At 41.8% G+C, this 25,258-nt stretch overlaps 1 protein-coding gene across 2 annotated transcripts in view; it reads left to right on the forward strand.

Moving 5' to 3' along the window:
* The window catches only part of LOC123979500 (leukocyte elastase inhibitor-like), a 20,635-nt gene extending 10,963 nt beyond the window's left edge, over positions 1 to 9,672 (forward strand). For both annotated transcript variants that reach the window (XM_046063450.1, XM_046063440.1), the window contains exons 3-9: positions 2,170 to 2,310; positions 2,551 to 2,668; positions 2,998 to 3,140; positions 7,370 to 7,447; positions 7,807 to 7,896; positions 7,983 to 8,163; positions 8,372 to 9,672. In XM_046063450.1, the coding sequence (XP_045919406.1) occupies positions 2,170 to 2,310; positions 2,551 to 2,668; positions 2,998 to 3,140; positions 7,370 to 7,447; positions 7,807 to 7,896; positions 7,983 to 8,163; positions 8,372 to 8,598 (978 nt within the window). In that variant the 3' untranslated portion in view covers positions 8,599 to 9,672. The remainder of the gene's footprint in view (positions 1 to 2,169; positions 2,311 to 2,550; positions 2,669 to 2,997; positions 3,141 to 7,369; positions 7,448 to 7,806; positions 7,897 to 7,982; positions 8,164 to 8,371) is intronic.
* Positions 9,673 to 25,258: the final 15,586 nt, after the last annotated feature.

Consider the following 25,258-nt stretch of genomic DNA (forward strand, 5'->3'; position numbering starts at 1 on the left):
ACCTGAGTTAAATATGAGTGTCACGGCAAAGGGTCTGAATACTTATGACCATGTGATATTTCAGTTTTTCTTTTTTAATAAATTTGCAAAAAATTCTACATTTCTGTTTTTTTCTGTCAAGATGGGGTGCTGAGTGTACATTACTGAGAAATAAAATGAACTTTTTTGATTTTTGGAAAATGGCTGCAATGAAACAAAGAGTGAAAAATTTAAAGGGGTCTGAATACTTTCCGTACCCACTGTGTGTGTATATGTGTGTATGTGTGTGTGTATATATATATATATGGAACTTACAAAGCCAAACATAAGCTAGGTGCTAAACACGGTCCAGAGTGAGTGGCTTCCAATATCCTACAGTTGGACAGTAAATGCCATCAACCTTGGTTGGCACCTGGTAAACCTGATTTAATCGCCATGCAGAAGCAAGACCCAGCTATTCAAGCTATCTGGAAGCTAGAATCAAACTCTCCGCAATAACACAGTTCACCAACCCCATCATTTGAGTCAGATGAGCTGTGAGCTCTCTGCCTTGACCAGGTGCCCTTCAGGCTGGAAAAGGACCTGTGCATCTCTAGTATGTTGTCAGTTTTAGCCAACCCTACAACTCCTAAGAAGGGGGGTCACAATCCCCTGGTCCCACCTCCAAGTTGATTGGATCGGACCCGCCCCAAAATCCTCTTAGGGTAACAAAGTACCTCCTCATCGTCACCCGTACATTCTCAAAATAGGTTGAATGCTTCCTAGCACCTAACAACATGGCTATGACAATCGTAGTCCTAATACTGAACTACATGTTCAGCCACTGGGGGCTATGCCTCTCTGTCGATTCAGATCGAGGCATCCATTTTACCTTCAGCATTTTGACAACCTTATTCAACATCCTGGGAGTGGAAGTAAAATTCCACATCCCGTATCATCTCCGGATTATTTCGAATGTGCAAAACACATCATTGTCAACGTGCTCAAGAAGTATGTTCATAGCAGCAGTAAGGACTGGGATGTGATACTCCACTTGTTATTGATGGCCATCAGGTCCACCCCGATTGACTGCGGACAGACCAAGCAGAGTCCAGACAGAGTCAAGACAGACAACTGTCCATTTTATTTAAATATGATTTACTCCCTACTCTCTGATCAGTTGTTTGACTTGGCATAACTTTTGGTCCATCTTCCCAATATAATGGGGATGTACTGTATGAGGCCTGTGGATTACAACTCAACCCACACATTACTGCCAGGATAATCTCTGTTCCTGTACACACTTGTTTCCGCTCTGCTTTACTTGCTAATCTCCAAACTACTGCTGGGAAATGCAAGAGAAAATGTTGTCCTGACTTTTCTTTTCATGGGTATTTCCTGATGTCCTATTTAAGCTCCTGCTGGAAACCATAGTGCAATTAGACTTGCACACAAATAATTTTAAAGGAGACCTATTATTATTTCTAGCCCTATGTTGTAGTTCTCCTGTGACTCCTGTATGGTAGCTTTGCATAATTCAAAGTTAAAAAAAAGTTTTCTATCTTATACTGGCCCTCATTCCAGCCTCTGTCTGAAACAAGCTGTAGATGCTCCTGTCTATATATGACATCATACAGAGCCGAGAGTAGAACAACTGTAAAAACTAGAGCATTCAGAATAGTGGGAAATCTGAGGTTTGGCTCACTGGGATTTCTTTTAAATATGTTTACCTCATTATTTGAAGCTTTGGTCATGTTTAACATGAACATCTGACAATGTAACACTATAGATAAGACAGAAAATACGAAAAAGCATAATAGGTCCCCTTTAAGAAAAAAAAATACAAATTGGATTACACAAAACTTTGTAAACATCATTGTAAATGACCATGGTACATTTTTATTTATGTCGATTTGAATGCACACCTGCCGACAACATAACTTCCTGAATTCTTAGATCCCCTAATTCTGAAGGTTTTGTTTTCATGACCAATTGATTCATATGTTCAATATGTTGCTTATTTTTGAGCTACTGTTAACTGTGTGCAACTGCATAGCAAAGTCAACAGGATAAAATGACCGAACTTGTCTATAGTCTCATCACTTAAAAGACAAGATGGCAGCCAGGTCAGTCTAATACACTGTTTTATAATACAGTGGTCTGTCACTTGCTCATTGTGTCTCTAACATCACTTGTCTGCTTTGTCCACAGTCCCTGAAAACCAAAGATTTACAGGATGATGTCCACGTTAGCTTTGCCCAACTGCTGAGCGAGCTCAACAAGGCAGACGCTCCGTATGCCCTCAGTGTTGCTAACAGGCTGTACGGAGAGCGGTCCTACCAGTTTATTGAGGTACATGTGTTCCAGCATGTGTGTTTGCATTGCCGTAAGTAGGTGTGGGCTTGTTTACATACTAGGCTCTAGTGAATGAGGGGCACAGACAGGAATCTGTGTAAGAAGAAATAACGAATAAGGGAGTGGCCAGCATTCAAACAGGTAGAGCAGTGATTGTGAAAATACTTTTCTGGCTATGAAGACTTTAAATTCCAAGTTAAGTGTGATCAGAACTGGTAAATGTGTTGATGGTTCCAGGATTTCTTAGGAAAAACCAAGAAGCACTACAAAGCAGAGCTGGAGCCTTTGGACTTCAAAACCAGCTCAGAGTCAGCCAGGGTCCACATCAATAGCTGGGTGGAGAAGCAGACACAAGGTGGATCATACACACTATCATACACACGCATTAGTATGTTAATAGACCTGCATGCCCCCTTCATTCAAAGGAAATGTATTGAAGAACCAAGACCGCATTAATGTTAATCACAGTCCTGCGTCACTCTCATTTGTGTAGGCAGAAACAGCTGGATTTCCAGACTTACAAAATTGCACATTGACATGCAAACTATCTAGTTTCTCTTATGGTGTTGCAGAATTGATTTCAGTTTGAAAGGCTGAGTTCTATTTCCAAGACTTTTGTGGTCTAATAAATATGATTTCAGTTGTGTGACATTGCATCACATATGTGTCAATTTGGTTTACCAGGTAAAATTAAGGACGTGCTGGCCCAGGGTGCGGTGGACAGCATGACCAGGCTGGTGCTGGTCAATGCCATCTACTTCAAAGGAAGCTGGAACAAGCCGTTTGAGGAGATTGTCACACGTGATGCGCAATTTAGACTCAACAAGGTAACGCTGCTCAAAGAAAACATTCAATGGACTAACACTGATTGACAAAAGTTATCTAAAGTCAGTAAATTTGTTTTTTTTTAAACTGTGTTGCGTGGTAGCATTTACCATTTAGGGTGTGAATTTTGAATTCTTCACTGACAGTGGTGAAAAGGAGTGAAATAAAGGATTCGACATCAGGGCCATGGTAGGAAACCTGACCACAGGAAATGTGGAAATTGTGGTCAAAAGAGGGTGAAATCTGATGACTTAATAAAAGGTCATTTGTCAGACACTTTTGTATTAAATATTAGTCTAGACAAGGAGGAAGCATTTCCCAATGTCTTTTTTAAACGTCAAGTGTTAATCATGGTTTGCTATGCTCCAGTAAAAAGGAAATCATGATGATTCCACTTGGTGTAGGGAAGACACCTTTTCTCAGACCACATGGGTACATCTCAGGCCGTGCATCCACACGGGGAAAATAACAAATCATCAAAAGAAGACTTTTTCTAATCAATGAAGAAAAGTGTTTGTGGTTTGTGACCTTTTGTTGTTCAGACCTACAATGAACTCTACTAGAAGGTGATTTAGAAAACAAATCAGATATAAAACTTAGGAGTGATACACCTGAGTTTGATCTGTTATCTGTCTTCACTCCCGTATGAAACTATTGATGTTGGGATGTATCAGATTAGTCCGATCAGGTGCAGCGTCCAGTCAATAGCCATGTTTCCATCTAATTGTCATGCGAATTTTAAGCAGACTTTTGTGAAATATGTGCGTTTCAGTCAGCTGGTTTGGAGCGAATAAACCAGGCTAAGGCAAGCATTGTTACGTCAGTAGTTGACGTTACACATGGCTGTAATAAACAAGACCTATGGGTTCCAAACCATAAACAAAACCAATTGCATGGAGAGAGGTCCTCAGCAGCAATGTGTTTCAAGCGGGCAAACTGCTACCAGCTCTGTCTCTGGACATTATGGGAAAATCCAGAAAGACGCCGACAGTGGAAACAGCTGATCAGACGTGAGTTACAAGTCAGAACTTACTTGGCAAAAGTGTTTCCGTCTCCCTTTTAGCGTATTTATTCTTTTTCGACAAAGGCAAAAACCACCTCAAGCGAGCATAAAAACTTGCCATTTCCATCAACCTTTTCTAATGCGACTTCAAAATGCACATAAAAAAACGTAGATGGAAACGCGGCTAATAACTGATATCCAATAAGGGGGCGTGCTGGCCACTAACAGACTTCTGTTAAGGCTGCTCTCATGTATCCTAGGTCATGGCTCCTCAGAGATCCCTCCTCGCTCCTCAGAACAGAAATGGGAGCTTTGGGATAGCCTTCAAGATGGCGGACCAAAACAACTTCTGGTTCAAGCGAGGAGAATATCAAATAAAAGGCTTGAGATGTACCCATGGTGTTTGTAAGAAAATGTTTGTTGCTTAAGTAAGTTCAGAGTTTGAGTCTGTAGGCACACCAATGTAGGGGTACCACCGATATGATTAGATATTGCTTTATTCCTTCACAAATAGTTCACCAAATTGTAAAGCGTAATAAGAAGTGATTTAGCTTTAAATTGGTAGACAAAACGTTGGAGCTGCATTAAGTGATTTTTAACCCGTGGGGTAAAGAAAATCCACAGCAAGGTTGATACAGTAATATGTCAGCTTTCAAGTTTTTATCACTACGTAATGTTCTAGCTCACTTTGACTCGAGTAGCAGCCCTCACAGTTAATGTTAGCTTGCTACTTTGAGCGTTTTAAGTTTCCATCTGTTGTGCATGAAAAAAATAAAGCGTTTCAGAGTTCCATCCATCCATCCATCGTAAACCCATTAGCCTGCGTACAGGGCTGTTTTACAATATTACTTTATATTGGCAAGAGATGGTGTAACTTGTTCAGTGCACACACGTGTGCCTTATTGACATTAACAACATGCAATGCCATTAAACAGCAGATGGTGAACCCATCCACCACTCGTGTTTGTTGTAGCTCATGTGATGCAAAGTAGGTCCTTCCACCAAATACACTATATTGCGACAAGTTTTAGGACACCCGTCCGAATCATTGAATTCAGTGTTCCAATCACTTCCATGGCCACAGGTATATAAAATCAAGCACCTCTGCATGCAGACTGCTTCTGCAAACATTTGTGATAGTGAATCCAAGTGTGGTACCATGATAGGTTGCCACTTGTGCAATAAGTCCATTCATGAAATTTCCTCTCTACTAAATATTCCACGGTCAACTTTTAGTGGAATTATCAAAAGTGGAAGCGATTGGGAACAATAGAAACATAGCCACGAGGTGGTAGGCCACCAGTGGCCGCAAGTGGACACTGGAGCAGTGGAGACGTGTTCTCTGGAGTGACGAATCACGGTTCTCTGTCTGGCATTTCGATGGATGAGTCTGGGTTTGGTGGTTGCCAGGAGAACTGCATTGTGCAGTCAGGCAAGTACCGTGCGGGCTTGTTCTTCAGGGGTTGGGCTTATCCCCTTAGTTCCAGTGAAAGGAACTGTTTATGCTTCAGCATACCAAGACATTTTGGACAATTTCAAGTTCCCCACTTTGTGGAAACAGTGTGGAGATGGCCCTTTCCTGTTCCAACATGCCTGCACATCAGTGCACAAAGCAAGGTCCATAAAGACATGAATTAGCAAGTTTGGTGTGGAGAAACTTGACTGGCCTGCACAGAGTCCTGACCTCAACCCAATAGAACACCTATGGGATGAATTAGAGCGGAGACTGCGAGCCAGGCCTTCTTGTCCAACATCTGTGCCTGACCTCACAAATGAGCTTCTAGAAGAATGGTCAAAAATTCCTATGAACACAACCCTAAGGCTTGTGGACAGCCTTCCCAGAAGAGTTGAAGCTGTTATAGCTGCAAAGGTTGGGCCAACTCCATATTAAACCCTACGGATTAAGAATGGGATGTCATTAACCTTCATGTGCATGTAAAGGCAGGCGACTCTAAACTTTTGGCAATGTAGTGTAACTAAATTAGGATACAATTAGGAATATCCTAACTGGATATGTGAATATCTGCTCAGTTAACTGATTGCATAATTATGTCAGATTTATCACATAACTCATTAAGCAGAAAAAAGCTGTTCCTTTCAAACAATGTCCACTTAAGGCGAGACACCGCAGTCAAATAGTTTTTTCCCCAATTTTACGTGTATCACAATGAAGCTTTACATGCATAAAGTAAACATACAGTAAATAGAAGCTTGATATTAAAATTTTTTATGTTTTTTATTTTTAATATGCAATTGTGGCATTTCCTCATTAAATAGGCGCTGATTTGTACATCAAACAGACCCATTTTCCAGCACATTGGCAAGAGTCAGATGGATTTTTTTGTTTTATTTTGATAATATAAGGCATTTACTGAAGGGTTTATCAATATGGGTTTTTTTTTTCATGGATTTATATAAAAACACCAACCATGTGTGACTGACCTTTTCCCCCCACATATTTACACATAAAATACCACATAAAATGAGAATGATAAAATATATTTGAAAAAACAAATCTCTAAATGTCTTGCTATAAGACCTAAAACAGTGTGTAAAATTATGGGTGAGGAAAACGACTTGGCAAACAGGAAACGTAATTTTGAGAAAACCGTTGGAAACGGAAAAGTGTCACATGAACAAATCTCTTCTATCTATCTGATATCTAATATATGGACTAGCTAACATTGTGCTCAAGCCTTCAAATGATAGATGATTCAATATGGAAAGTTAAAAAAGACTTTTACTTGGATTCTAATGCTAACAAAGATGAAATTTTACTCGACCTGTAGCTCGTGGCATGTAGACAAATAATAATGTTTATATATATATTATTCAAGATTGTTTTATATATTTTATGAAAGTATGTTGATATGTTGGACTGTGGTGTCTCACCTTAATCAGCTGAGTCAGTGTACTGGTGAAGGAACGGATCAAATCAGGCTGATAGAAAGTTAGAAAATTCATTTAATGGTACCTTGGAAAAGTATTTTTGAAATACAGTAGTTTATTTTAATAAACGGCATGGCTGATGCTTTTGTAGTTTGTTTTTATACACTTGAAATTAAGGTGCAAAATGTGGTACATTATTTTACAATACATTTCTTTGCCCATCCCTGCCAACAGTGAGGTCACAGTGTACTGACCACATCCTGCTGTACACTTCTATATCACTGGCAACAACAAGGCAAAGTGTACAAGATTTGTTTTTTTTCTGTTTGCTGTTTTCAGAATGAAACTAAGCCAGTGAAGATGATGTATCAAGAAACCAACTTCCCTCTCACCTCTATCTCTGAAGCCAACTGCCAGGTAATCAGGCAAATTGGTTAATTAATCTGTTAATATAGAATGCAAGTCAAGATGTCTGTTGGTCCGTCAAGCGACTGTTAACTGGTCAGTCAACAACTAATTTGTTTGGTTTTATCAACCAATAATTTATTACCTTTATTAATGAGGTTAAGCAGGACATTTTTCCATGGAATATGAATGAAAGAAGATTTGATAAGATTTAGGCTTATTTGTACTGTAACTATGAAACTAACTACCTAATAAGGGTTTTGTTTGTTGTATGTAACTACATAAACTATCCTGTTAAAACACACACGTAACCAAACAGTTGCCAGAGCAGAATATATTTGCTGTAATATTTGAAACCTTCTGTTGGACAGATCCTAGAGATGCCGTACAAAGGAAAGGAGCTCAGCATGCTCATCTTTCTACCAAATGAATTAGAGGACAGTACAACAGGCCTGGAGAAGGTAGGACACAGAGACACACACATATACACATAAAGAAACGCACAAGATGCAGACAAACTAATAACTGTTTTTGTGTCCACCCCCAGCTGGAGAAGACGCTGACCTATGAGAACTTTGAGAAGTGGACGCGCCCAGACATGATGAATGACATTGAGGTCCAGGTGGGGTTGCCTCGATTCAAGATGGAGGAGAAGTATGACATGAAGAATGTCCTGATCAGCATGGGCATGGTGGATGCCTTCGACGTGGCTTTGAGTGACTTCTCTGGTAGGACATGTGTCTGGACCATTTCACATATATTCATCATCATTTAAAGAACAGGCACCAAAAGCTGAACTGGCTCCTGTCAGTTCAAAGGACCAACAAGTCAATACAGAGGTTCTCTTAAATCGGTGTGCTCTACATTTCTGTCATGTAGGGTGAGACAAGGCATTATAGTTATTTAAAATATTCTCTTTGTTTCCTCTGCTGACAGGCATGTCTCCCGCCAATGACCTAGTACTGTCAGAAGTCGTCCACAAGGCTTTCGTGGAGGTCAATGAGAAGGGAACTGAGGCTGCTGCTGCCACTGCTGTAATCATGAAGGCCTGCTGTTACATCCGTCCAGCCACCTTCATCGCAGACCACCCCTTCCTCTTCTTCATCCGACATAACCCCTCCATGAGCATTCTCTTTGCTGGCCGATACTGCTCCCCCGAGTGAACACTTCGTCGTTCAGAGCAGTGTGTTTTCTCAACATCTACTATTGCAACATTATAAAATGTTATGTTATTTTAACACCGGGATGAAGAGTAAAAACTGTGGTGTTAGATTTTCTGAACTGTGGCTTCTTGTCTGCATCACTTCTTACAGGAGTGATTCTGTGTTTATCTTGTGCCTTTCTGAACATTAGGTTATTGCACTGTTTATCTTTTGCACCTATAGTCTCATCCTTAGGATCTGGTTTACTTTATGTCTGTAATACATATATGGTCCTATTTCCTGCACCCTCACACCCTAGCTATACCATTAGAGTCTAGTTTATCTTATACCATACACCCTTTGAAAGAGTTTATGTCTATTATGTCTTTTCAACCACTAGCACAGATGCCAACTGTACTATAATACCATATGAAGGTGTGACGGTTGCAAGACTCTGCACTATGTTTCTACAGAACATGCATTTTATTTCATTGCTTGATCTATTTGCTTAACCAAAGAAAATAATGTGATGTAATCACATGGTCAGATAGATACGTCCATGGTGTTTTGTAATCAATCAATCAATACATGTAACTGTTCCTTTACGCATTGTTATGACCCTGGGGACATATTTTGTTTATCTCTCTCCCTGCATCGTCAGCTGTTCTCCCTTAGAGTGTGTGTGTGTAGGTAATAGAGAACAGGTGGGATTGGTCCTGCAGAGCTGATTGGAGCCTCCTGATTGGTCACCTGGATGACAGCAGCCATCTTAAGCCCCACTGACAGGCACTCCCTTCTCTCTCTCTCTGCCATTCCCAACCTGAGCCTGTGGTACTGTGTGTTATGTCTGTCATGAGTAGAGCACTGTTGTGATTAGATGAGACTTTGTAAGTCAATCTATGAAGTGGACACATTGAAGTTTAAATAGCGTAGCATTGTTATTCTTATTGTTGTTGACAACCTTCTTTTGTTGGCTTTAGCCATTTTCTTTGTTTTAGCTTCCTTGTGTCAGCTACTAGCAGTGTGTAGGAGTGAGAAGCCCTTATTGTTTGATTTAAAGACTTCATTAAGTAATAAAACATGAACTTGAATGAATTAACTAGTAGGTGTTTATGGCAATAAATTTATCATTAAAAAAAGTATAGCAGTGAGGAATCTCCGGGGCCAGCAAAGGATCAGTAGGAGGTTTCTTCATTGATTTGGAATCAAGTCAGTCTTTATTATTAAACAAGTAAAGAATAAATTGAAATAATTACAGTAACGCAGTAAAATGGTATAAAGGTGAGTTAAATTAAACAGCATTTTAAATTACCTTCAACAGCATGAAGCAAAATAAGAGAAAGTTCCAAAATTAAACTTTATAAAATCTTTGCTAGTGCTTTGTCTTACAAACTTGCCATCATTATCACTCTTGTGAAAAGCTGTAGCCTAGTCTTAAACTTGTGAGTCTTAAAACTTTAATCCTTCTAGAGTCTGTGTCTCTTCTTCTCTGTCCTCTCTCTTTCTGGTGTAGCATAGGCTGTGCAGGGTGAATTGAGGAATGTGCTCCACCCCACCGCACCTCCTTCCATCCCTCCACTCCCTCCTTTTTCTCAATTAGCCACATCAAGTTGTGTGTTTTATTTGTCTTCTTCTTCATCTTCAGGTAATCTTGTAGACCAGTTATTAACTATGGTTATCTATAACCCTAGACTCCAGTTGTTAAAAACGGTCTAGGTTTATCAGACAGAGTTCGTTTTCAAAACAGGAACCTATTTTTATCAGCCGGAGACAAGAGTTTGGAACTACAGACTTTATATAATAATCTGGTTGTACCAGAAGTAACGGTCCCCAACCCCTCACCCGTTATTTCCCACATGCTGTCACATACAAAATAAGAGGATGGGCAGAGTTAGCCGTGAGCCAATGATAAGAGACTAGGAGGGGTTACCATAGGCCAATGATGGGAGTCTGTGAAAATAAAACGAGAACATTGTCTTCAAGAAATTGCCAAGAGGGCACTTGGATCCTTGAACAATACCTACCAAAGAGGGGACCTCCATGCGGTGAACTTCAAGAGTTCCACAAATGTAGCAGTAGGTTATATTTCTTACTAAAGAGGATGTGTTTAAAGACTGTATGTACTGATCGTCACCAGTTTCAGCACTATCCTTAACAGACGTGTCTTCAGTATTTCCAAGAACTTTAGCCCGAACTGAATAAAATGTATAAATATTAAATATTATAAATAACAACAATACAGCATTTACAGTAATAATAATAAGTAGTATTTTAAATGATATATTCATTGGTAGTTTCCTTTTAGTGGTTTGATTCAGGAACCGGACCTTTAGGTGTGAACCCACCCTTGAGGATTATTGTAGAAATTTGTAAAGTGATGCATATGATTGGTGAATCTTTGGTTCACCAATTTGACACAAGCTCATATTTCTCTCTAATGAGCCCTCAAAGCCTGGGGGGGCTGCAAACTCTTACAGAGAGATAGTCTCTGGCCTACAGGCCAGTTAAGTGGGACAGCTGCTGGCAAGATAATCTCTTGCCTTTACAAGAAGTAGCCCCAGCTATTAACAGCTGATCCTCGCTCACTGTAGGTAGACCTTTGTGAGGCCTGCTGACCTGTGCTACTGCACGCCGCCCTGAAGGTTGATGTATGCTACTGCCGCGGTGGAGTTGTGCGTTTTCACCAAGATATGGCAATCTTGGAGAAAGTGCAGAAAAAACCATGCCCGATATGGTCGGCCCCCACCGTGACAGGGACGCACGCGTCCATTGTCATGTTCACCCTGAAAGACATCTCCCCCTGTGCGACGCAGTGTTTGTTTAGCGCACTTTCTTTGGATCGAGGCAGTAACCAGGTTTAAACTCTTGTTGCGCTTTGTGGTGTATAACATATGTGCATTTGACGCATAACAGTTTAACATAGCACTGTAGCAGCTGGATAGAGGATTAGTGACCTTTAAGGGGAGAGCAGAGGTCAGTGGTTACGTGGAGGCTCAGACCCTTATCTGGTGTCCAACAAGTGTCTACACTTATCCTATAGAACTTTGCTCTTATATGGATTGATGCCTTAGTTTGCAGACTCTGACCCTTATAGGGTATTTAGCAGATACCTAAACATGTCCTATATAAGCTGTGTTTGATGGACAGAGAGACAGAGTGGCCATCACTCTCCAAGCTGCTGCAGAGCTTGTAATTGATGCTGAACTCCTTGATGTAATAAACTTTTAGGATGAAGAACAGTGTCAAGCGGATTTCTTCTCAACACATCATCGCAGCATTATTGTTCGGACACCACAGCTTCCTTGCCCGGGATGGCTCAGATTACTTGTTTATTTAGCAGGGATGCTATTTCGTCCTCATGGTGTAGAGTTGAGAGAGTCCTGACTGTGAAGTGCCAAAATAGAGAGAGAGACAGACGGTTTAGGTGACATTCAAATTTTGTGAGAAAATACTGTTTCGGGAACTGTACAAATTGTTATGGTTTAGGATCCAAACGAAAAGACTGTTTAGGTGATTATACAATTTTTTTGTCCTTGAGAGTGGCGTCTCCAGTCTCCTCACTTTCTGGAAAAGAAGAGTGCTCTGTTTGGAATACCGAAGCTGGGTTTGAGTCCCGGGGAATTCAGGACCCCCGAAGTGTCAAGGGTGGAAGGCCCGGATAGTTGGACTTTCCAAGCATCGTGGTTTAGGCTCTCACAAGGTAAAATTAAAGTAGAGATCTGGGATCTCTGGAGGTCTGGGACCTCAGCACGCTACGTGTAAACAAACGGAGGAGTGAATGTGAGTGTGAGTGATATTCTCCAAGGGATACTTTGTGCATCAGTGTCTCAAACAGGAAAAGCCTCCACTTTGTTCACAGAAACCTAACAGTGACAACTGAAGTGAACTGAGACAGGGAGTGAGAAGTACTGTTTGATTAGGTTAGTTGCTCGGGTGAATTCCATACAAACTGACTGGCTGGTACACACGTTAGGCAGGGTCAGGATGGACGGAGAATTTGATAGAGAAATTGATGATGGAGGTTGGGGCTCGTGGAAGCCGTGGGGGGAGCAAATTGATAATGTGTTGTTGGTAACAAGCAACAGAAGTAAACCTAAAGATAAACAAAAGCAAAAAGAGGACGCGAAACGCCGAATGGAGAGTGCAGTAGCAGAGGTCCCCAAGGGGGAGGAAGGTAAGTGGTCTCTACACTCTGTGTTGACTGCAAGTTTGTTGCAAAAGAGGAAGTGCAGAGCTGAAGCGGAGAAAATGGAGAAGGAGAGAAAGGAGTGGTTCACCCTCACGGTGGACGCACAGGAGAAACAAAAGAGAAACAAAAGGTCTACCACCACCCTATGCCGGTCCAACAGAACCCATAGCTCCTCCGGTGAGTATCTACCCGGTATTGGAGGTTTCTGGAGGTAAGTTTAGGGTAGAAACCAAACCAGAGCATCAAACTCAAGGATAAACAAAAGAGAAACAAAAGGTCTACCACCACCCTATGCCGGTCCAACAGAACCCACAGCTCCTCCGGTGAGTATCTACCCGGTATTGGAGGTTTCTGGAGGTAAGTTTAGGGTAGAAACCAAACCAGAGCATCAAACTCAAGGATCATCGATGCCAAAGTTGGAGAGGGAGACTGGGAAGAGAAGAGAAACCCCAAAAAGAACGAGACTATCAACCATTTCAGGCTCGAGCACGAAGAGAAGAGGGGCTGAAGAAGCCCCAGCAAAGGAGAAGAGACCCAACACACAGAGCGGAGATATGGGGCCAATTGTCCGGAATCTGGAAGAAGGATGCAACTGTCGTGGACATGGATACAGAGGACAGGGAACCAGAGGATGAGGACAGTGCTGAGGAGGAAGGTGAGGGGACAGGCTCTCTAATACTGACAGTCGCAGAGTTGTTTGGGGAGGCTGCAGGGGAAGCCGAGGGACACACCTACCAGAGTCCAACGAAAACAGGGATAGAACATATAAGTGAGGAAGCACAAGCCTTACTACAGGATTCTAGGGAGAAACAAAGGAGCAAAGGAAAAGCTGGACGAGATAGAGCAGAGGAGAAAACACACAAAAGAATTAAGGGAGCGCAGGCAGTCGTAGACGTTATGCCACTGGTCCAGTTAGGGGGAGGATATGGGGAAAAATACAAACCTTGGGCACTAGGGGATGTACAGGTACTGGTAGACAAAATGCCCCCAGTAGCGGAAGGGGGAGGTTTATGGTTAGATCAGTTAGATAAGCTTACAGCAGGTCAGAGGCTAGCTTTAGGTTACTGGAGAGCTGTAGCAGCCAGGTGCCTGCCAGGAGATGTAATGAGGGAGTTAGAGGAAGATGCAGGGACTGAGGATGAGCCAGATAACAAGCCATTTATGGCAGTAGTGACTAAAATAGGGAGAGCTATGAGAGAGAGATTTCCCTTGCCGAATGCAGCTACGGTCCCCAAACTCCCATGGAAGCCAGGCCAAAATCCCCGAGACTATTTAGATCAATGTAAAGAAATATGGACAAAAAAACATGCCACCATGGACACAGTGGAGTCCAGCAGGAGTGGTTCCGCAGAGCAGTACTGGAGGGAGTGCCAAACTCAGTTAAAGAAGCCATGTTGAGCAACCCAGACCTTCCAGGAAGTGAGTCACAGGTGTGGGAAAGACACGTAGTACACAATCTGCAGCGACAAAGGACCAGGAGGAAGGAAAATAGAATGAGATAAAAGAATTACAGACACAGCTACTGAAGCTGCAGCTGGGGATGGCGAGACAGGAGGTAAATGAAAAAAAGAAGGGCCCTAATAAGCAATTGGTGGCTGGAGCTCCACCTACTGACCCACATACTCCAGATTTATATCCAATCCCACCGTGGGTGGATCCACACCATCCCTCTCAGAATCGAGGGTGGAACTAACAGTCATGGGGACCTCCCAGGGGGGGAAACAGAGGTGGTCGTGGAAGGGGGAGAGGTAGAGGTGGATTCCAGCGGGCACCACGAGGAGGAGGAGGGTATGGAGGATGTTTCATATGTGGAAACACCTCCCATTGGGCTAGAAAATGCCCGCAAAATCCAACTAACCACCAAGGGAGTCAGGGAGCTACGCAGAGACCCCACCACGTGACCTAATCTCCAATGACACCGTGGAGGTTGTAGGTATCTCTGGGGTAGGACAGAAACTGCCAGTGACCGAACCGCTGACAACACAATTGGGACACCAATGCTTGCTTCATCCATTTGTGGTGTCCCCTACAGTCCCTGTAAACCTACTGGGGAGAGACCTCCTGATAAAACTAGGAGCCACCATCCTGTGCAGCGCTGATGGACTGGTAGTTACCCTACCAGATGGAACTCAATTTCGATGTGGATACCCGCAGACTGGACAATGGTTGTTACAACCTTTGAAGGCTCACACAGCTGACATCTATTGGGGCTCCAGAAAAAGGGAACCCGATGAGCTTCTATCTCCAGGGGAAAAAATGGATCACCCTCCTCGAACCACACAAACCTGCTGCAGAGGAGGGGATTGCTCAGACCATTGAAGGATTGATAATGTCAGGGGTGTTGGAACCTTCACAGTCAGCCTGGAACACTCCCATTCTGCCCGTTGAAAAACACGGAACAGGTAAATATCGCATGGCACATGATCTGAGATCCATCAATTCGATTCTTACCACCCCCACCATTCCAGTTCCCAACCCCTATGTGGCACTGAATAACCTCTCTCCTAAACAAAAATGGTTCACTTGCATTGATCTTGCCAAAGCTTTTTTCTGCGTGCCTTTGGCTGACTCGTGTAGAGACATCTTTTCCTTTACTCACAAAGGTCAACAATGGCGTTACGCTCATTTGCCACAAGGGTTCGCTTTATCCCCTGGAATATTCAACCAGTTTCTTAAAGAGGCATTAGCAGGCTGTCCCTAGCCACCAGTTGTGACACTGCTGCAATACGTGGATGATCTCCTGTTGGCCGCTCCCTCGCCATCTGCTTGTTTGCAGGCTACCAGGTCCATGTTGTAGAGACTCTCTGACAAAGGGTTTAAAGTCAGTAAAGACAAACTGCAGTTGGTGCGGACGCAAGTATCTTTTTTAGGGCGCACATTGTCACAAAAAGGGGCGGGACTATCTTCGGCACAAAGGTCCACCATTTTGCATCACTCCCAGCCACAGGTGGTTAAAGAAATGCTCTCTTTTCTGGGATTAACAGGATATAGTCGTATCTACATCCCCAACTACACTGGCCTGACTCAGGTGCTGAGGGACTTGGTGAAAGAACAGGGCATGTGTAACATTAATGATCGGCTAAACTGGATGAAAGAGGCAGAAGATGCGTTCATCTCCCTTAAACAGAAACTGGCTCAAGCAGCCGATCTCACATTACCAGATTACTCCATTCCATTTCATCTTGATGTTTCTGAAACAGGGGGAGTGGTGAATGGCGTTCTGTTTCAGAAAAAAGGGAGAGAGAGAAGGGTGCTTATGTACATCAGCGTAATGCTAGATGCCATGGAAAAACGACATCCCAGGTGTGCTCAACATGCGGCAGGGGTAGCAGAAATAATTTTGAAAACAGCACACATAGTCATGGGACATCCACTACAGGTACTCACATCACATAGTGTAGTCTTGTATGTCAACTCACAGATTTTTACAATGACATCACTAAGACAGCAGCGACTGAGTAAGGTGCTAGAGGCACCAAATTTGAGGTTTACTCATGAAGGGATTAATATGGCAGACAGAATAGGAGTAGGGACTCCTCACATGTGCGAACAGGAAGTGACCAAAGAGGAAAAAGTGAGGCCAGATTTGCAGGCACAGCCACTACAAGGCTCAGAAGAACTGTTCACAGATGGTTGCTGTTTTAGACATGAAACAGAAGGACTGAGGGCAGGATATGCAGTAGTCAGAAGAGAGGGGCATACATACAGAACAGTGAAGGCAGAAAGGTTGAAGGGACAGCAGTCAGCGCAAAGGGCAGAGGTCAGAGCAGTAATAGAGGCACTGAAGCAAGGGGAAGAAAAAAAGATAACCATCTACACTGACTCAGCATATGCAGCAGGAGCAGCACATCTACAACTGGGACAATGGAAAAGAGCAGGGTTTCTCACTGCTGGAAATAAACCAATCAGACATGAAGAGGAAATGAAGGAACTAGCAGAGGCCTTGCTCCTCCCGAGTGAGGTAGCAATTGTCAAGTGTAAAGGGTCATGACACCACAAACACACCAGTGGCCAAAGGAAATCAAGCAGCAGACCAGGCTGCTAAGCAAGTGGTGGGATATTCCCCCTCACTACAAATGATAAGCACAGAGGAGGAAGTGCAACAACACACGAGCCTCACTGAGGAACGTATCAAACGGTGTCAGCAAAAGGCCTCTCCACAGTAGAAAACAGTGTGGAAACAAAGAGGAGCGACAGATACAGGTGGTCTCTGGAGAGGACCAGATGGGAGATTAGTTCTTCCCCCTACCATCAGACAGAAGGTACTGGAAGAGGCTCAAGGAGTAGGACATGCTGGTCCCGCTCAGATGAACAGGCATTTGTGCCATTGGTGGCATCCATATCTGACAGATATGACAAAGGAGTTCGTGCGAAGGTGTCAGGTATGTATGGTGTATAATCCAAGGCCAACAGTGAAACCGGAAATGGGTGCATTTCCAATGATCACTAGGCCAGGGCATGAAATTTCCATTGGTTACACAGACATGGTGGACACCGTGAGGGTGTACAGGTACGTATTGATGTGCGCTGACACCTTCACAGGGTGGCCAGAGGCGTGGCCTACAAAAAAGGAAGACAGCAAATCGGTGATTAAATGTCTGATTAATCACTACATTCCAGGACACGGGTTTCCTGAAAAAATCAGATCTGACAATGGTACACATTTCAAGAACACACATCTCCAGCAGGTGGAGACAATGTTGGGGTTGAAGCATGCATTTGGTACAGTGTATCACCCACAGTCACAGGGAAGGGTTGAGAGAGTGAACCAGAACATTAAAGGTAAATTGGCTAAAATCTGTGCACAGGCGAAATTAAACTGGGTGGATGCACTACCACTAGCTCTGATGTCAGTAAGGAGCTCTGTGAACCAGAAAACAGGGTTTACTCCCTATGAGTTACTGACAGGGAGGCAGTTTCCAGGCCCAGGAGCTGAACTGAAAATGCAAGAAGGGTTTGAAAATGAGGTTTCCCTCAGAGCATATTTTAATGAACTGCAAGCTCTCGTTTCAGGTTTCTCCAACCAGGTGGGTGAGAGAGGCACACACGGGAAGCAGTACACAGTGCCACAAACTGACTGGGTGCTGCTGAATGTGATAAAACGGAAGTGGTCGGAGCCAAGGTGGACAGGACCATTCCAGGTGGTGGAAAGAACATCTCATGCAGTGAGACTCAAGGGAAAAGGTGACACGTGGTACCATTGGAGCCAGTGTGCAGCAGCACCAGAACCAATGAGGTCCCTAACAGAGGTGCAGAAGGACCTGCAAAACCAAGCACAGAACACTGACTCGGACGAGTCAGAAAGAAACCAGACCTCAACATAGGGGCAGAATAATCCCCTGGTCTGTGTTAAGGGTCTCAGGGTAGTCTACCCCTGAGACTGAAGAAAGAAGATCAGCAGAAGGAGATCCACATCCAGGAAGAAGACTGCAGCAGCGTAGTAGTGCTCAGGAGGTTTCAAACTCCTAGTTCAGAGTTTCTAGAACTAGAACCAAAGAGAGGAGTGTTAAAATGGGGATGTGGGGAAATCCTACGCTGTTGGGGGGGTTATCAGTGGGAATTGTTATCATTTGCTACTTTTATGGCTATTTTAGTTACATGTGGTTGTTGTTGTATTCCTTGTATTCGTGATTTGATCCAAAGGGTGATCACCACCGGTGTGGAGAAGAGAGATGGTCAGCGCATGCATATGATGCCCCTGTTAGCTGATGATAAGCACCAGGTGGATCAACTCCAATTTGAGGAGTGTTCTCTTAAAAGAGATCAAAAGGGGGAAATTGTGGATATACAACACAACCCTACAGTGATATTGCATGATATGATTCTCTTATATGCTTACTTATTACTTATGATTGCACTTATGATACTCAATATTGTGTGACATGCTTATCTTAGGTAACTCAGCAGTTAAGACAGATAGAAGCTTATGCTGACTAACAGGAAACCGGGCCCTGACAATAATACACTCTGACACACTTCACACTTTTCTTAATACAGTCACACACACACACACACACACACTCACACACTCACATGACAGCCCTTAAGGCACACTAGAAATATTCTACACCTATTGACAACTTCCATATAAGGTAACATGGGATGTGCAGCTGGGTGATGTCTCATCAACATATACACAGCGGAAGACTAGTCAGACCCTGACTTAGGTAGCGTACAGGAAGGGTCTCCAGATATATCTGTCTCAATAAAGGTGTGGTTTGAATCTGATCTCTCATCTCCTCTAAGTCCTTTTCCATCAACCAACTCGGGGAAGTCGTTGTACTTCCACACCTCCTAGGCCACTGACCCTAACACAGTTGAATCTGGGTGGTTTCATAGCGAAGTGTGTTCTGTACCCCTGAGAAATAGCGGACAGAACGTACGGTTGAACTGTGCATGTGCGCCACCGGTCTGCCCTGACAGCGAGTGGGCCCCTCTAGTCTCAGTACGATGATGTCAACCCCGGGACCTGGATGGAGCATGAGCTCCCCTGTAGGTATTAAAGGGACATGACACTGTTTTATTTTTATAAGGGCCTGAACATGAAACATGCAAGGACCCTATTGAAACTGAAGGAATTCTTTTTTCTTCTTTCTTTTCTTTTGGTGGTCTAAACAAGCTCGAAAACTCATGAAACTTTGCATAAAATTCAAACGCTGTGAAAATTTTTTTTTGGGCTTGAGTGTGTCAGAAATATTCAACAATCATTGATACAGTTGCTCTCTTTGTTATGACTTGAGGCACTGACACCCATGGCAATTGGTTGCTTCATTTATAATAGTAGAGATAATCGTATACAATGAAATGGAAACTAAAAGCATTCCTGTGAATCCCATTGGGATATAAGACAAAAACTACACTAATATGCTACAGCTGAACAAAAGAAATATTAACAATTTGACAAAGATGCTTCTGGGTTAGGATTAAGGCACAGACAACAATGGAAACTTTGTTGCTTCATTTATAATAGTAGAGATAATCGTATACAATGAAATGGAAACTAAAAGCATTCCTGTGAATCCCATTGGGATGTAAGTGGAGAACTACTCTAATTTGGCTACAGGTGAACCAAAGGAATACTGATTACTTAAACTAATATGTGATTACAGAGCAGGATATTATCTTCTATTCAGATCAGCTAAGTACAGATACAGAATCATTCTGTTCTGTAGCAACTGCTGTCATTTGTCTATGTCAGTTTCAGCCATGGCTTCAACATTCATGCGATGAGATGTGCAGTGTGCAGTTCAGACCAGAAGGTGGAAGCATTCGCCAGCAGAAGACAGTTTGAGCATCTATCCTCAAGTAACCCTCCAGATTAATCAGTCATCTGGAGCATGAACACAACCAATACAAACAGTGCTGGCAGTGGCTCCATAATCTCACTTTACTCCCCCTAATCTCACATGGAAACTATTAGAGCATTCACTTTAGTCCTGTAGGTTCTGAGCATGATTGCTGGCACTTCTCCACGAGATTACTTGTGTCTATAATAATAATAACATGTATGTACGTGTGACGTGGATGCATGTGTTTGTGTAAAAGAATTGAAATACATAGTAGTTAGGGTTGAGTGGCTTTCTTGAGACCTTTTTCGTAAAGCAGTTTGTGTCTCTGTGTGAGTGAAAGAGTTTGCTTGTGTGTTGTGTATGTGCGTGCATGTGTGTATGACTCACGGTCAGCTGCAGCCTGCATATCTAGTTTATGAATCACTAGGTTGCACTCAGTAACCTTTCAACTGGCTAGTTGCCCCTGGGCACATATATTATTTAATTTTAACACTGCATCCTACTGAATACCATCACATTCAGCATTTTACTTTTAAATCCCTGGGACTGAAAAATAGCTATGAATGTTGAATATTTTTTTCCCCTTCCACTTCCTTCCTTTAATGTTACTTACTTTTATACTTTTACTTGATACTTGTACCCCAGAAGGTATCTCTGCAGTTGCCTGGGGGTACTTGGAAAGATTGTAAAGTGGCTCAGTTTATTTGACAAAATATAAATTGCAGTTCTTAAAATAGCCTACATAATATCAACATATATTCTTATAATACTGATCAGGTGTAACACCTGAACATGTAGTGATTGAGTGTGATTTTTAAGTAGTTAGCAAGATTGTAGAGAAGCAGAACAGATAGCTAAAATAAATGGTTTAATTATTCAAATAAATGGCTAAAAGTAATGAATAAACAGTTCAAAGGGTTAGGTCAATGAACTGTATCATGGATAAATGGATAATAGCTAAAAGTAATGGATAAAAGGTTAACGACATTAAAAATTCATAGATCATTCGGATAGCTAAAAGTAATGGATAAACAGTTTAAATAGTAAATTAAAAAGGGCTATCTTCACAGTTCAAATTGCAAAAGAAAGTAGGGAGATGGACATTTCAAATGCTGTTTGAATAGTAAAAATCTAATTAGTTACTGTGGAGATATCAATGTCTTAAGTCAAGAAAACTGTATAGTCTGCATATTTGAGGGTGTAGGTTTAAGGAGTATAACATCAGTAAGCTTTATAAGCTGTAAGTGGGTGATTTCAATATTTTGACCCGGCTGGGAAAAAATACTAAACATTTGAACTAGGGAAAGAGAGCATAAAACCCTTTGAAATATATCCTCAGTGTGTCATATTAAGAGGATATTGAACTGGGGAACATACTATGACCCTGGGAGCATAGATATGCTCAAGGGAAAATGGTGCTAGATAAAGGGTTAAAATAGCTTACTTACCTAACTTCCGGAATAAATAGCTAAAAGTACTGGGTAAATGGTTGAAATTTCTGACTTTCAAGTGGTGGTCGTAGCCTACAAATAAAAACCTGAACAAAGACCTAAACACTGAGAGTTCAGTTATGTGAAATAATTGCCACACTCCGCCTTTATACAATCAATAGTTTTAAATAACATCCAATTTAAATCATCAGACAGAAACGGTTGGCAACCACTGTTTTAGAGGCATTGATACTAAAGACAATAAGACAAGGTACTGTTTATTGTTCATTAGCTAATTGTACTCACAAAGCAAGAAGTGGCAAGGTTGTGGGGGCTATGGGCAGGGGGTTTGCGTGACTGTCTTCCACATGCTTAGTAGGGTGTGTGTATATGTGCATGACAATGTGCATGCATATGTGTATGTACATGCGTTTGTGGGACATAACCTCAAGGATTGTCCTTGTTGTCATCAGGGGATATGGGGAGAGGAAATGCGGACATTGTTGTGTCTATATGTGCATAAGTGCATCTGCTAATATGAGTGTGTATTAGTGTGTGTGAGAAAGACACAGAGTGGGCGTGACCAATTAGGGCAAATGGTGTGCAGAAAAGCAAAGAGTGGGGTATGAACGGTCACGCAACCTTGCATGGTATAGGATTATAGGTCTTGATTTGCACACACATACACACACACAGACACGTACTCTCTCCCCCTTACAGCTGTCAACAAGCATCAAACACTTTGCCTACATTACAGTTGCCCTAAGCGGTCACTCCTCTCTCTTGATTGGATGTGCTCTTTTCATTGTTTACACCCCCTTCCCATGCTAACTTCTCACCTCCAGGTTTTGTCTCTCCACCTCTCTCTCTCTCTCTGTGTCTCTGTCTCTTTCTTCGTCATTCTCACTCTTTCTCCTCCCTGTACAGAACAAGTGTCATACAGATGGCGTGATGGAAGCTTGCGTGCATGCGGACAAGTATAAATCATTTAAAGTCAGCGTCATAACCTCCCCCCCCCCCATCGTCACATCATCAGTCATGAAACTACAGTGAGACAAAAGCAAAGTACTCCTTTGGGGAAAAGATAGAGATGCTACTCACTGTATCGACTTAGTTATTACTCAAGAGAGCTGTGTGTATGTGTGTGTGTGTACGTACAAGAGAGAGACACAATTGCATATGTAACTGATGTGATAGAGCTTGATCCCAGTAAGGCCACAGAAAGGCACTACTACTACTACTACTACTTGGTGTGTCTATTCCATTATACCTTTTAATAATCAGTGTGTCCACAGATTGAGTGCAAGTCTAGTTAGCAAAACAGAAATGACTTCTTCCTGTAAAACAGAAAATGTAAGTTCCTTTAAAGAGCATTTTCAGAGCCAGAGCTATAAACCATACAGTGCTGTCCATGGATTATTCATGGATTATTACTGTATGAATCAGAATGAGTTATGAACATCATTTAGCTTTTAATATCCCTCCTCAACTGTATTTTCCTACTCCTTGCCAACTGCCAAGAACTGAATCTCAAAAATGTTCTGGTTAACCTGTCACAATAAGCCCTACAGCGCTGCATGCAAACGTTACAAGTTAAAGGGAATCTTTAGAAACTCCCTCTTAAGATGAAATACTATACAATACAAGGACAATACAAGTCCTTGTTCAATTGAAGGCACAAACAACTGAATGCAGTGTTTCATCTCAGGACCACAACTAGAGGAGGAAGTATGGTCTTAATTGCATAGTGCATGTGTTAAGCCAAGAGGAAGAGAAAAGTTCTTCTGTACAACTGTCTGGGTATACATGGATGTACAAAATATCAAAGGCCATTGTATAACGTGTTAAATAGTAAATTAGCAAAATACAGTTCACCAGAGGAATTAACAAGGGTTGCTGTATGGGAAGTGTAGTTTAAAATGGAGAAATACTAGCTTTGACGATACCATTCATCTTTTGACAATAATATATGTATATAGAATTCAACACACTGACACACGTTGACCAACATGGACTTCCATTATAAACAATGTGCACAAGTGACTTATGTGGTTTTTGAGGCAGGATGTGAACCTTCAGCTATTGTAAATCCACAACTGTTGGAATAAAAAAAATATTTTTTGACTGAATTGTTGACAGAAAAGTTTCATGCATTATTAAGCACATTGTATTTACACGAGATTATTATTTTCCAGTATCTTTTTTGTTCAGGGTTTATGAGTTATATTGCATGGTGCTGAAGAGGATAGTAATAAAATTAATCAAAAAGCCTAATACTTAAAAAACAACAACAACAAGCTGATACAATGAACCTGTACTATGTCTGAATGTTGGTCCTGAAACACATGGTGAATAATATTAGTTAAAGATCATAACAGGATTTCTGGTAATTTCATTAGTAGTCTGTTCGCAAACAAATAATAATATTTGGTTATCTGGTACTTACTGGATATACAAGCATGCAAACACACACACACAGACACACACGTACATACACTCATCATCCAATCCAATCATCCCATTAAGTAAAATCCCACCACTAACTGATCCTTGTGTATCCGGTAATTCCCTTTAAACTATGCTGCCTGCTAAATAAACACAAGCTTCTGCGAGGGAGTAGAGAGAGGAATGACCATAGCTGTGGAATTAGTAGAAGAGGCTTGTTCCTTCAAATCAGAGCAAACCAGTGAGGTAACGGCCACATAAAATCAAGAGCTCATGGCTGCACAGAGTACAATATTATACAAAATCTGAATTCTGTATCTGTAACGGCAAAAAAGTAATCTCAAGGCGAGGGGATGGCAATTTATTTCAGAAGCATTTTTTGTTGGATTTGTTGAAATTGTCTTTACATCCTGGCAACAATCAATAAATCAAATGCCCTGACACAATAATAAAAAAGTCTGGTATCTGTGGCTGTTGAAGGACTCTAATAAGCATGGCCAATCATTTAATTCGGGCCGATTCGTCTCTGGAGGGTGGCTAGAAGGGAGTGGGTTGGTGTTTTTTCAGTTGGATACTAAAATCTAGCTGCTTCAAGCTAGTTATGCCAATGTTGCCTACCCTAGCTTTGGCTAGCTTTTTACCCTAGCAGGACAAAAAGAATTTCTCTCACTTCAAATCATGCTTATTTTCTGTGGATCTTGTTTCTTAGTTTTACAGTTTTCCCAGTCCCAGGGTGTCATATAACTTGCGGTTTTGAATGTGGCCACTATGCCAAATAATGTTGCACAACAGAGCACTAGTCCTGCAGCAGCTATTCCTGTGGTAAATCCAGTTATTACTCTTAATGCGTAGTTTCCATGTTTAGGTGTGGTAATTATCACCCACTGTTTAGTAAACTGCATTTTCTCTATTTATAAACCCATGTTTTGTGTCCTATTATTTGCAATCACATGACTAGGGAAGTTTATTTTGATCTAATTTAAATATCATATAAGCAAATTAGGCCAAAGACCATTAATAAATGAATCTGCATACACTTCATTTTTATTACTGTGTAGAAAAATGTGTATGATCTACCTGTAAGGGTGGGTGATCGGTTACCTTATTGTCACTGTCACAATGCAATTAAATTTTGGAGAAGGGTTTGAAAAATGCTACGAACTGTAATCCAAACTGAGTAATTTTGTTATTGCTCCAGTGTTCAGAGGGAGAAACATAGGATAATAAAGACAATGAATGTTCAGGGACTATTCTAAACCTAACTACCAAGTGAATAAAAAAAGACCTACCAGTTCCACTGGGAATCCTGAGGACTAAGATTTAACCAC

The sequence above is a fragment of the Micropterus dolomieu genome, linkage group LG01 (genome assembly GCF_021292245.1).
Source record: "Micropterus dolomieu isolate WLL.071019.BEF.003 ecotype Adirondacks linkage group LG01, ASM2129224v1, whole genome shotgun sequence".
NCBI lineage: Eukaryota > Metazoa > Chordata > Actinopteri > Centrarchiformes > Centrarchidae > Micropterus > Micropterus dolomieu.